Source organism: Larimichthys crocea, chromosome VI (assembly GCF_000972845.2).
Source record: "Larimichthys crocea isolate SSNF chromosome VI, L_crocea_2.0, whole genome shotgun sequence".
Lineage (NCBI taxonomy): Eukaryota > Metazoa > Chordata > Actinopteri > Sciaenidae > Larimichthys > Larimichthys crocea.
The window spans coordinates 13,531,814-13,545,556 of NC_040016.1; the positions used below are offsets into that span (position 1 = coordinate 13,531,814).

The 13,743-nt window shown below is 39.0% G+C and overlaps 2 protein-coding genes across 2 annotated transcripts in view; both read left to right on the top strand.

The window, feature by feature from the left end:
- The first annotated feature begins 1,880 nt into the window (after positions 1-1,880).
- Positions 1,881-8,471, top strand: tamm41 (TAM41 mitochondrial translocator assembly and maintenance homolog). The gene is made up of 8 exons (XM_010731326.3): positions 1,881-2,295; positions 2,919-3,101; positions 3,328-3,420; positions 3,670-3,820; positions 4,230-4,375; positions 5,277-5,442; positions 5,922-5,984; positions 7,128-8,471. Exons 1-8 carry the CDS (start codon positions 2,158-2,160, stop codon positions 7,217-7,219), a joined length of 1,032 nt encoding a protein of 343 aa, XP_010729628.1. The 5' UTR covers positions 1,881-2,157; the 3' UTR covers positions 7,220-8,471.
- Positions 8,472-9,693: 1,222 nt separating this feature from the next.
- vgll4b (vestigial-like family member 4b) overlaps positions 9,694-13,743 on the top strand; it is a 38,919-nt gene continuing 34,869 nt past the window's right edge. Inside the window, exons 1-2 of the mRNA XM_019260767.2 lie at positions 9,694-9,887; positions 12,011-12,084. Coding sequence (XP_019116312.1) covers positions 12,021-12,084 — 64 coding nt within the window. The 5' untranslated portion in view covers positions 9,694-9,887; positions 12,011-12,020. The remainder of the gene's footprint in view (positions 9,888-12,010; positions 12,085-13,743) is intronic.

Consider the following 13,743-nt stretch of genomic DNA (forward strand, 5'->3'; position numbering starts at 1 on the left):
GGAACGGACACTCTACCTACTGAGCTAACCGGCACCCCATCTTATGCATTACTTTTTTTCACAACACTACAAATGTATAAACTCACATGAGCATATATTTTTTGGTAAATATAAGTTTTGTAAGGATTAAATTGATTAAGGGTGCAATGCTCCTCTTCATACCTTATTGCACTGAAACTCCTAACTAACTGCTACTTTGTTGATTGTAAGTGACAGAAACACTGTAGCTGAGCCTGTACTGTAATTAGTAGTGAAATGAGTTAATCAAAACACCCCTACTCTGAAATAACTTGAAAATGGTGCAATTAACACACAAAGTTAGCTACTAGCAGGTGAAGATAGTCAGTAAAAAGTCTCTTAGATACTACAGAGCTAACAGGAATAAAATACTGGTCTTACAGGAGGCTTGTCAAGTCACCAAAACACATGCAAACACATTCCCCGTATCAACCTAATTATATTATATGTCAACATCGTGTTAACTCCTTGTTATGCTGCCCTATCGAGTGTAAATAAAAATCAGTTAATGCAGGTTTAATAGGTTCAACAGGTTACTTCATAAAAGCCACTGGACCTGATCTTAGATTATAATTATATGAGGACTGTTTTACCCTGGAGATACATGGCAGAATGAATCCTACAGAGATTATATTATTGATTGCAACAGTAACACGGCAGCACTGATTATAAAACACAGGCAGGAAGGAATAGCTGGAGGCTAGCAGGAAACATGGATTAATGTGCATCTCTAGGGTCACAATCACAAGAGTTAATTCAGCTCAATGCATGTTACGTGAACAAATACAGTCTGACTCCTACAGGTGCTCTATTGCCTCTGCAGTAAAGCACAGGATGAGTGAGCTTGTTAGTCAGGATTTAGAGACCTTATCAATATTCATGTGGCTGAAAAGATGGCTCACAGAAATTATAGAGAACATAATGTTTGTCCCGCTTTTCACGATCCCATAATGAGCTGCAGACATATTGCTAACTGTCATGAATCTACATTCAATATTAATTAATTCAAATAAATGTGAGCAGCGGGCCTATGAGACTAGAGACTAATGCAGGGCTGAAGACTGATGATGGCCTCTCACACTTTTTTTTTCTAGCTCTTACTGCTGCAGTATTTTCACATGAATGAATCTCACAGTCGAGATTACTTTCACAGATATATTCAATGTGTTTGTGGTTTGAGCTTTAAAACTTTTCTTATTTTCATGTCATTGATTTAAATGCAGTTTTTATTTTGTTTTGTTTTTTATTTTTTAATATCTTCTGCAGTTCAGGCTCAATACACTGCTGACAAATATGAAAGGTCTGGATCCTGACAGGAGCAATCATCATTATCGTGTCAGGATGATTCAATTCTCATCGATTTTTCTTTTTTTTCTTTTTTAATGCAATATAAAATTTAAGAATCTAATTGTCAGACCAGCTCTGGACTTTATTGAGTCTATTCTTTCACAAAAACAAACATTTGTTTTTCAAGATTGTTCAGGTTAAGACTTCAAATGCAGCTACTCTCACATGTTTTTGTCAAGTCAAAGCACTGTGTGGCTTCATGTTAACTCTTAATATAATTATTTTGAATTATTTATCTTTTGATATCTGAGTGGGTGCTATCCACACAAATCAGCATTACCTCATTGCCACCTAAGGCAGCTAAACTTGGTCGAAACCCACCCTCTGCTGGTCAAACTTAGAGCTGTTACATTTGCCTTTTATTATTTTTAAGTATTCAGCTATAATATTGTTGCCAATTTAATATTTCACGAGTATATATCTTAATAACACAGAGAAATTACTTTATTTGGGCGGTTTAACGACAGTATAGCGGTTGTAGGCGCTTACCTTCCATCGTTGACTCCATTTCCCGTGAGCCTCCAGGCCGCCGCCGCACACTCCATGACGTTTATTTTAGTCGACTGTCACAGCTGACCCAAACTGACCGCAAAGATGTAGTTAGACGACAAAACTGATCGTTTTATCGCAGTTTGGTGGCTTTGGTCGTGTTCAGTGGCATTGAGTCCCTCAGTCTGACATGTATCTCTTGTGTTATGCGGCCGTTACTTCGTTTTATACGCTATTTAGTCGATTTTCCCGCTGAGAAAGCAGCTTGTTGTGTTGCCTGAAAGCTATCGTAGCCAGTTCAATATGACTCTTCCAGTTTTGCACAACACCGGCGTGCTCTACAGGCGGATCCTGTCACAGTTTCCCCAGGACATCAGTCTAGCTTTTGCGTATGGATCTGGCGTTTTCAAACAACACGGGACAAACCAAGGTCAAATGGAGGTTAGTGACACTTGTCCTGCCAGTTTCTGAACTCGTTAAACTTGAAACAAACTGTACAACATGATTACAAGGGCCATTACAGTACTGCACACTGAACAAATACAGCAGGACTAATGGTCTGTTTACAGGTCTGTGCATGTTTCTTGCTGTGTGCAATGCTTCAGGGGGTTTGTAGTTTTTCAGCCTCACGCTCTCTAACAGCAAAATTGTCATAATTTTAAAAAGTTATGCTCAGTTAGTTGCAATGTTAGTACATGAAGATGTAGGCAGTGTGGTTTAAGTCACTCTCACAATATTAATATAGATGAAATTATGGATATATTTCAAATACACTGTACATCACATATTTCCATTTATCTATTCCCAAAAAAAAAATCAAGTAAAAAACTACATAAATTAAATAGTTTTCAGTCCATTGAACTGTTATTACGTCAGACAAAACTCATCAGATGTGTGTAACAATAACTCATGTTGTTATTTTTTGTCAGTTTGCTCTGTTGCATTAACATGACGTGATCATATCATCAATGAAATTTGGACAAACAACAATATTGAACTCTTGCCTCACTCGCTGTATCCTAATTATGTCTTAATTATTGTGTTTACCTTTTTAATATATGCAGAAGAACATGCTGGACTTTGTGATCGCAGTGGACGATCCGGTGACGTGGCACACCATGAATCTGCTGCAGAACCGCAAACACTACTCCATCCTTAAGCTGCTGGGGCCCACAAAGATCAGCTCCATACAAAATGATCACGGGGCTTCGATATACTACAACACACTGGTGCCTGTGGATGAGAGGGTAAATGCAGTTTTTATGTCTCTGCACCAACTACTTTTTTTTCTTTTATGAAGGTGTCCATTTCTCAATTTATACTGAAATCTCCTCATGTGGTTTTTAGTCTTTGTTTTGATCAACAATAAATGCTATTGGCAGATCAGCTGGACAGACTTCCAAGCTTGTTTTATTGTTTTTGTCTGACTTTATTAACTACACTCTTTAATAACCTTCTCTTCTATTTTCATAGATAATCAAATATGGTGTGATTAGTACAGACTCTCTGATAGATGACCTGATGCACTGGAAGACCATGTATGTTGCTGGGCGCCTTCACAAACCAGTCAGTATCACGATCAGTCTCTTTTTGGATCAATCATAAAAATTGAACTATTTTATTGTGCACATATATATTTAGTGTCATACCAGTCAAATGTTTTCCTGTCCTAAAGACAAAGTTGTTTAAGATATTTCTAAACAGTTGATTGTATTTTTCAAAAAGGATGCAGGACGGTCTTTTAGTTACCTATTCAGTTAAATGTTCCATCCATGCTTATTTGTGTGCATAATGTTTTAATATGTTTGCATGCAGGTGAAAATGTTAGCGCAGAGTGAGAATGGAAAGCTCCGTGCTGCTCTGGTGGCCAACCTGAAGAGTGCTGTGACAGCCTCCTTCCTCATGTTGCCAGAGAGCTTCAGTGAGGAAGACCTCTTCCTGCAGATAGCTGGTCTTTCTTACGCTGGTAAGTCTCCCACGCAACTAGAAAAGACCTGACGAAAATTAAACATTTATAAGACTCATGCATGCTCAGATGCAAATTTGCAAAAGAGAAAGTATGTTTTTTTTTGTGCATAACTTAAAGGAAATTATGATAGATACAAACAAAATACAGCAAAACCAAACAGTGTGGAAGCCAGGGGAAAGAGACTGACTGACTGCCACCAGCTTACACTGCATATCTTGCAGCCAGACCAAGTGAGCTGCATCTCCTCGTCTCCATGACTCTGGCCTGCTCAGAGGGTCGTCACTACATGAAATTTCACTCTGGAAACTGAACCCCAGAAGGAGCTCAGTATCTTAGAATTTGTTACTGCTACAGTGTGATACTACATTATAGATTGTAAAAAACATTCTGTCTGTGCCTTTTTAAGGTGATTTTCGAATGGTGATTGGAGAAGATAAATCCAAGGTGGCCAATATCGTCAAAGACAACATTCAGCACTTCCGAATCCTGTACAGCAACATCCTGCGGGACTGCCCTCAAGTAGTCTACAAACCTCAACAAGGAAAACTGGAGGTAAAAATTGGACACTCAAGTATCAATGTGAGAAATGACTTGTGAGTTTGTTCCCTCAGAAACAGAATTAGTGGATTCACATGATGTCTGCTGCATAAACTGAGGCTTTACTAACTTCACTACCTCTGAAATTAAACATTTAATCTGATACTTTTACACTTTTACATAAAAATGGTAATTGAAATATTTCCTAAAACGTCATAAATGCCAGAACTGGTTTAAAAAATATGTTTTTTTCCTTAACTGTCTTTTCTTTCTGTAAGGAAACACCGCTTTGACCTGAATAGTACAGTGTGTCCTCACAGCCGTGCTAGTAAACTTTAAAATGGGTGTGACTGACTTGGCACTCTGTCCTGTTACCTGCATTACACACAGTACTAATAAATACAATATGGAAAATGTGTGTATATGTCTATGTTTAAACACTGAATTGCATGAATATGAACACACGCACACACACACACACATACACACAGTATGCGTTTACATTTTTTTTCTGTGTAATGTTCCATCCTCTCTTTTTTATTATTTAACTGTTAACACCTGTTATACAAAGAAAACACTCATCACACTCATGTTTAGAAAGTGGCGTTGAGTGTCGTATATTTAACACCTTTTGCAGACGACAGTGCTTGCATGTATGGAAATACCCTTGTCCCTTGTACGTCATTAGACAGTGCAGCTGAAGTGATTGGTGTTTTTAAATGTTGACAGTATGATGCTTTTTGTTTTTGGTGCCACTTCGGCAAGTGGATTTATGTCCTATTTATTTGAGTCACCTCCAGAAAGTGTATTTCAGTCAAACATTTTACTTGAGATTTGAAAACGTCACTAAAATAATAGTAGAGTGCAGTTTACTGTCTGTATCTCAGTTTTTTTATTCTTGTTTGTGTGCATGCAGGTTGACAAAAGCCCAGAGGGTCAGTTTGTCCAGCTCATGGCGTTGCCTCGGACCCTGCAGCAAAAGATCACAAAGCTGGTCGATCCTCCAGGAAAAAACAGAGACGTGGAGGAAATCCTGCTTCAGGTTGCTCAGGACCCAGATTGTGGAGCTGTTGTTCAACAAGGTATTGACTAAAGAACAAGTGGAGGGATGTAGAGTAGAGGAAAAGATGACCTCATCATCTCCAAAGAATATATTATACATACAGTATATGTTCTCTGGAGATGCGTGATCATGATAAGACCTGCACAAACAGAGATGGAGGCTGGCCAAGAGAGAGAGAGAGAGAGATAGAGATAGATGGGAGGTGCATGTACAGATCGTCTCCTCTTTATTAATGTGCGTTGTTCTTAAATAAATAAACAAATCAAGGCTGTTATCATGTGTGGTGAATAGTTCTTCATTTACTAGTAAAGAAAAAAAATAGTTCTGATGATGGAAATGAATAGATAAAGTAAATAAACAAGATTCTTAATTGATTTGGGAAACCTTTGGTTGAACTTGTGTGTAGGTTTTGTAGCCTCCAACCATAAGTATCAGTCATAAAATCAGACTGATGAAATATTAATTGTTGTATAATTGCATGTTTGTTTTCCTCCACAGGCATTTCCTCTATTGTGAAATCCTCCAGTATAACACAGAGTATTAAAGGCATCGCTACAGCAGGTGAGCATGTTTTTCTTCTTTGTTTGATATCTTGCCAAAAACCTACATTATATATTGGCAGGTCGTGTAAGCATAGACCGATTCGGTGCTTCAGATCCCTTACAGGACTAGTTTGCATTTTGGGAAACACTTACTGCTTACCACATGGCACAGCTGCAAATGCGTTCCGGCTGTGTCACTGGTGGCTGCCAGAGCTCATCGTTCTGCTCTAAGGAGAATATGCAGCTGGTCTATTTTTGACAATGTGTTATGTTGCGTCAAGCAGCACAGAGCATATTGAGCTGGCTGAAATCCAGTAAGTACATTTTCAAAATACTACACCCTCTGCAGACTCTTGGTAAACAGTTTAACTATGTACCCCACCTACCCATAATAGAAGCGCATAAACCATCGAAAAATGACCAAATCCGAGCAAGTTAACAAAGTCTGGCGGGCAAAACACTGCTTCTGAAATGTTCCTGGTGGAGTATGAAGCCACGTGGAGAACGGACGAAAATGACGTCACAGAGCCGTGCCTGGAATTGATACATTTTTTGCTTTCTTGCTGAGAGTTACATAAGAAGATTGTATCTGTCGGCTAACTTTGCAGCTGTAGGCACCAATATGCTCAACATTGAGACTAAAATAAGGGACAAACAGCTAGCATGGCTCTGTCTAAAGATAACAGAATCCAACTACCAGCACTACAGACTATATTGAAGATTAGTTGAATCCAAACAAAAACCAAAGTGTAAAATAGACAATTTATGGTTTTATGAAGTTCTGAAAGGTGGATTTTCTCGCCTTTGGACAGAGTCAAGGTAGTTGTTTCCTTGTTTCCAGTCTGGTTATAGCTGTATTACTGTACAGGTATGAGTGGTATCACTTCTCATATAACTCTGCAAAAAAGTGAATTAATTCCCAAAATGTCAAACTATTCCTTTAATGTGACTTTTTAATCATTGTGTTTCTCTTACCTTGAATGATGCTATGAAAAAAAAAAACTTTCCACTTTTAGGAAATAAGAATGGTATTTTGAACAAAGGAGACATCTTTAAAAGCTGTTCTTAAACTTCCACTGTGTATTGACAACAATTTTATCGTAGAAATAGTGTTTTTCTAATGTGGCTGTTAATATTGGCTCTCTGTCTCTGTCCTATCCAGGCATGTGGAAGACTGTGTCGTACAGCTCCAAGAAACTGGTGAAGATGTGGAAGGGTTGGTGGAGGAAGCCATCTGTCTCACAGATGTCCTGATCCCTGTTCGTCTTCCAGGAGCCTGTCTTCTTCTATAGCTGTCAGCCACACAATCAACATCCGTGCTTTGACTTTACCCTAAAACAAACGGTGGTCGGAACAATCACACACTTACCGATCAGGTGTGTAACTCTGTGTGTGAACAGTGTAGGACCGTCTGTACAGCTGCCCTTTATCACGCGGTTCAGAAACGTTGTATAAAGGCGGGTGACATTTCACAAGGCTGACTGAATTATGGATGACATTTAATGGTACTACAGATCGGACCTTTCAGGATAATGACTACGGCGACTGGCCAGGAACTACTGAGTCGGCTATGTGTGGGAGCCACAGCAGTATGATGAGCCACACAAGTATAATGAAGAAAAGACCTGTGTCATCTGTCATCTTTTTGGATTATGTGTGAGTGTGTCTGTGCATATCTGTGTAAATTGTTCTACATAGATGGGAGATGGTGGATAGTTAAGGTGCTGAAATAGTGCAGACAATATTCTCAGAGAGAGAGGACTTGTTGAACTCTTCAGATGTGGACTTGAGTTACATGTCACCCATATTGCTTGTATCCCTCTCACATTGCCAAAGATCTAATTTTTTCATTTCCTCATGTTTCATGTTTTAACCAGACTTGATGGTTGTACCATGGGTTCCTTATTGTTAACATCTGCTTACCCCTCCACCACGTTATTGTTATAAACTCGTCATATTGACAACTAAAGATCCTCGACAGGAAAATGTGCTCATTCACAGATAGTTGCTGTAATTCAGTTAGGAGAAATGAGGTTACGGTAATAAAAAAGTTTAATACAACCACATGTATGATTAATCTGTTTTAGTCTAAATCCAAACTGCGATGAAATCATTGAGCAAGTTTGTTCATATCAACTCCATCTCCTCTAGTCTGTTGTTAAACATCATCACCATCCATCCTTTATCTGTAACTGCTTATCTTCATCAGGGTCACAGCGGGGCTGGAGCCTATCCCAGCTTGTCCAAGGTGTACCCCGCCTATCCCAGTGGTGAGGCGGGGTACACCCTGGACAAGTCTCCAGCTCAACGCAGGGCACATAGACAAACAGCCATTCACACTCACATTCACACCTATGGGGAAATTAGAGTCACTAATTCATCTATTGCAAGATTTAGGGTCCTGCTTTTGGCTATACTGCCTCAGTGGAATGACTCATTGGGACTCCAAAATGAAACAAAACCATGATTAGTTAATGAGAGTAAAGATGTGTGTGAAGTCAGTGCTGCCGTATGATAATGGATAATAAAAGGTCCTAATGGTCCATCATTTCATCATAGTGCAGTCAGTGGTGACGGTATCAGTTTCTTCCCGGTCCTGTCCCTTGCTTTTGTTTTATCCACCTTTTTACTCTGCATTACATCATGAGTCATACTACAGGAGGATTTGAGTTATGGACACAGTACATCACATTACCTCAATTGATTTGTTGAGTGCTCTTCTTTTTCACTCGTAATCTACCAGCCTCTGCATATTTTTTTGAAATCTGTGAATGTCAACAAAACACTGTTCTGAGCGGATGGAGACTTTATGTCAAATTACATTTGCATGAAAATGTAAAAATAGAAGTACTTATCATGCAGAATGTCCAAGCATAAATTATTTATATTAGATTATTAGATTATAATTGCTAATGACTCAAGAATGTGTTCATCACTTTAATGTTGCAGCTGGCAAAGGAGAGGCATTTTTAAAAAAAATATACTGCTGGATAGTTTAATCTATAACAATGCACTGTGATTTATGTTTAATTATATTTTTTTAGTAATAATCTAAAGCAGCAAAGTAACAGGAAACTAAAGCTTTTAAATAAATGCGGAATAAATTGTGCAACATTTCCCCCTGAAACGTAGTATATAAAGTCATATAAAATAAGAGAGTATTATTTAACTTTTTTTTTCAGTGCAGATGTGCATCAAGATTCATTAGTATTTTATGTTTGTGTTATGTTACATGTAACATTATTTTGCATTTATAAGCAGTATAAAATAAATATTATAAAATATATATATAATAGTATAAATATTTATATGCTGCTTGTGAATGGAATTAAAGTGTAACCATGTGGTTCAAGTGTAAATATTAATATTGCATCCTTCAATATGGAGGGCCTTGCTCAAAAGCACTCATAGTATTAGTTAAAGGGAGGCAGCTCTTCTTAATCATGCACTACGTGTTTCTCCACCTCGCCCGCTCTGAGTAATAAACACACTGACAGCAGCCTGACCTTCAGAGGATGTGATGCAATGGTCTTATTATCATAATATATGCTGATATCATCCCTGCACCGCTCCACCAATCAGAGCGCTTCACTTTCACCACCTGCTAGGAACTGAATTCCATCATTCCAGGCATTCCTGCCCTCCTCCTCCTCCCCCTCTTCCCCTCCTCTCTCCTCCTCCCTCCTCTCCCCCCCTCCCTCCCTCCCTCCCTCCTCCTCTTCCTCGTTTAGCCTACAACCAAGTTTGTCCCGACAGCTCTACTATTGTCTCCCCTCGTACAAAGACCGTTTTAACCGCTGCTTTTGTTTTGAACCTGTGTTGGGATTTAATATCTTTTGGGAGTTTTGTCATTTATTTATTTTTGTATTTTTCTGTGTGGACATTATCATACTGGAAGGCACCAAAGTGGCGCTTGAAGGAGGTATGTGCTGTTAAACATGAAGTTGTGTGTGAGTGACTGACATTGTTTCGGGTTTGTAGGATGATGAGTGCGCTCTTTTGAGTCATGTGATTCAGATTTTATGGAAAAGAAAAAAAAACAAACATACGCAGCATGGGAATGAAGCTTGCGTCCAGGACAGATTTAACACGGAGCTGAAATTATATTATCATTCACGATATGAAAGCAGTACTGGCGGCTTCCCAAACTTTCTCATATCCAGATACCTCCTTAAGCCATATGCTTTCCTCTGGGGGTCTGTGGACACATCTCTGTGTTGTGGAAATGAATGAAACCTAAAATCAAAATCAAAGAGCGATTCAAGGAAAAGCTATATGTTGCATGTTATTTTGCCTTTCCTGGACACCTCTCAAGGACTCGATAAGGAAGCACTGAGTCCAGTTGATATAAATAAAAGGCTGGTGGGAATAAATGTGGACGCACTTGCTCCGAATATAATCGGTAATTCAGTTTGGGTCGAATCGGTCGTGTCAAAAGTTTCACGTCTTTACGCGCACCACCGTGCTCACCGTGTTGTGTTGTGACGAGCTTCAGGGCAATAAACGTGACATGTCTTATGTAGTTCGAAGTTGTAGGAAGGGGTTTTACAATGAAAACAAAACGAAACGCTGTTTTCCTGGAGAAATGAGGGATTGGTATTTTAGGAATGCAGAAAGATGGAAGAGAAGCGCGCTGGAGCGTTTTTTTTTTTTAATTTTTTTTTTATCCACAAATGCCTTCCATAGCGTAGCCAGCCGGAAGGCTCAATGTAGGACAAACCACCCCAAAATATGTTAAAACTAATTTTCCAAATGTCAGAGGAAGGTCATAAATAATTAAACAAACTACAGTGTAGTATTCACATGTAAAGGTCATGCATTCAAAACTTAAAGGTCCAGTGTGTCAGATATTTACAGAATATGTCAGAAATGGATTATAATCTGCATAACTATGTTATCATCAGTGTAATATCACCTGAAATTAAGAAACTTTATGTTTTTGTTCCCTTAGAATGAGTCTTACATCTATGGACACAGTGGACAAACCACGCTGGCTCCAGATAGAGAGTTTTACACCTTTTGTAGCAGTTGTACATGAACTACACAGCTAGCTGCTGCTGCTAAATTCTACACACTGATCCTTTAAGTAAAAATACAGAAGTATTATCAGCTAAGTCTGGTTACTGTGGGTATCAACAGTATTCATGCCTCATGGCCTCTACGGGTCTTATGTACTAAATATGTACTGCTCCAGGCCTCTCGTTGCTTTAGGAAATTATTATACATGGATCAGTGTTTAGGATTTAGTGCAACCTAGCTGTGTATCTACAGTGGCTATGAAAAAAAGTGGTTGTGCGTAAAAAGCCTTATCTAGAGCCAGTGTTTTGTTTGTCCAGTCAGAGCTACTGTAGAAACATGACAACACTGCAGACTCCATGAAAAAGGACCCTCATTCTAAGGGAACAAAAACATAACAAATCTTTATTTAATAACAACATAATTTGACATATACATATATTCAATTTGTGCCATATTGTATAAATAGAGCTCTCTAAATTGATACTAATACTTCTGATACTTAATACTTATATAATTTAATACTGATACTTAATACTGGACCTCTTGAGAAAGGAATCTGCTGAATGAGTAATGGAAATTACTACTAACCCTAATTTTACATCTGATATCTGCAAGATTGTATTCTGCTTTTTTTTTAAAGTTCAAAGCTTTTAAAAGGCTTTTAAACCCTGTTGTGCTAAGAAGTTTGGTACATTTGTCAAACTAAAAAAGATTGATTTTGTAGAAAAACATTTAAAAAAAAATAACCACGCTAAATAAAAGGTCTCATTTTGGTATCTTTACCAAATCTCGGGTATCACATTGGTATGAGTATGAAGAGAATTTTAAATGATACCTGGCTCTAGTCTTTAGGCATAATAGTGATTTTTTGTGTGATTGTAATCAGAGTTTTGGAGCTTTTAATGACTTGACATTTATCAAATACTAACTATTTTTTCTTTAGAAAATGCTATATAGCGATGAAAACCACACATTTCTCAGTTCTCTTAACATTTTCAGCACAGTGCCCTCCCCTCTGTCCCACAGGCACCCAAGCATGGAGACACCACTGGATGTTCTGTCAAGAGCAGCATCATTTGTTCATGCGAATGAAGAAGAGAGTAAGTTTTCTCCAACTCCTCTTTGTCTGGCAGTTGAAGTGGAGTTTAGACACATGTCTTTTTCTGTCTGGCTGTCAAAAGTTGCCCTTGCAGACTGACTGATTTGTATGGTTTAGAGTCGTGTTACACGTAGATGAAGTGCAACATCATGTTCAACCATAAGCTCTGCCCCTGTTTTCTGCTATAAGACAATAGATGTCTTTGTTGAGCCTGTGCAAGCTTGCAGTTGTAGATACACAGGCAAATAAGACCAACCGCCCTCAACTGCCATCAGCACTGCTTTTTGACCAGCTTGTTTGCTTGTGTTAACCTGCTTTCACTTGAATCAGGGTGGGGTGTCTCATTTGTTTTCTAACCTCCATTTCAATGTCTAGCTTTCTGTTTGCGTTACTGTCTCATATTGATCTCTGTCTATATTCTATAAGCGTTCACTCTCTCCTCAGTCTCCTTGCCTCGTGTCTTCTGTCTTTTTCTAATCATGTCTGAGGACTTCTGGCGTTGCTGAAAAAAGAAAAAAATTCCTTCCGAGATTAAGGAGAAATGGCCAATCCTTGTCAGCAGGCCTCTCCACAGCAAGCAGGCCACTGAGCTGCTATAAGGACACTTAACACTGAGTGGATTCCACCGATAATTGATCTGCACTGTCTGATGGTGGATGTTTAGTTAGTTGTTTTTTTTTTAGTATTCTTCTCAACACCTTAGCAAATTGTGTGTACTTAAGCCTTCTGGCTGTGCAGCATTTAAACGCCAATTACTGTTATAGAGGAGGCATTTAAGACAAGCAGAGAGTGACGATTCTGAATGAATCTGTTGGTTTGAGTTCTTTAAAAGAAGCCCAATGGTGTACTGTAATCAATATTAGATGTGCAGGCTATCTCTTGTTACAACAGTTGAGAAAACAAGTTCTCCGTGAGAGATGCATTACAACTGATCGATTTGGAACATACGCAAAGTTTTTGATAATCACCTCTGCTCATCGAGAGTTAGAAAGAGCTTCACCTGCATAACGTCTTCCATGTCACCAGTTTGTTTGGCTTAAATGAGCTTAATATTAGCTTCCTTGCACTTCGGAGTAAAATGGCATGGGAGCTTTCCTTCCCTCCTCCTCTGCTCCCTCGCTCCCCTGCAGTGTTTTTGTTTTTTCTCCTGCGCTGATGTCACTTTTTGTTGTGGGTTGTGCATGGCCTCTTTGTCCAAAGACAATGCACTCGACCTGTTTCCACAATAGTGCAGGAGAAAATGGGCGAGCCAGTGATCCAGCCAGCCTACATCAGCCAGTTAACCAACTAGCTATGTCATGTCAAACTAGCTACGAGTCAGTCAGCCAACTAGGCCGACTGGCAGTCGAGTCAATAACCTCTGCCTGCTTTGCATTTATGACAAGCCCTCATAATGCCTGTGCTGCACTCGATATCAGAGCACTTGCCACAGAGCAGGGAGAGGCTTGGGCCTGCCTACACAACAGTTGCTGTAACTTAGAAGGACCAAGTGGGGCTTGTGAGGGCTTCAGTTCTCAATGTTTGAAATGAAAAAAAAAGACTTGTTTTTTTTAAACCACTCTCCTGCAGATAACCCATCTCTGTTGGAAATGAATTTCTCAGGTTATTACTCAAATGCTGTCTCAAGGGAAATGAAAATGTTCATGAATAATGTATTGGT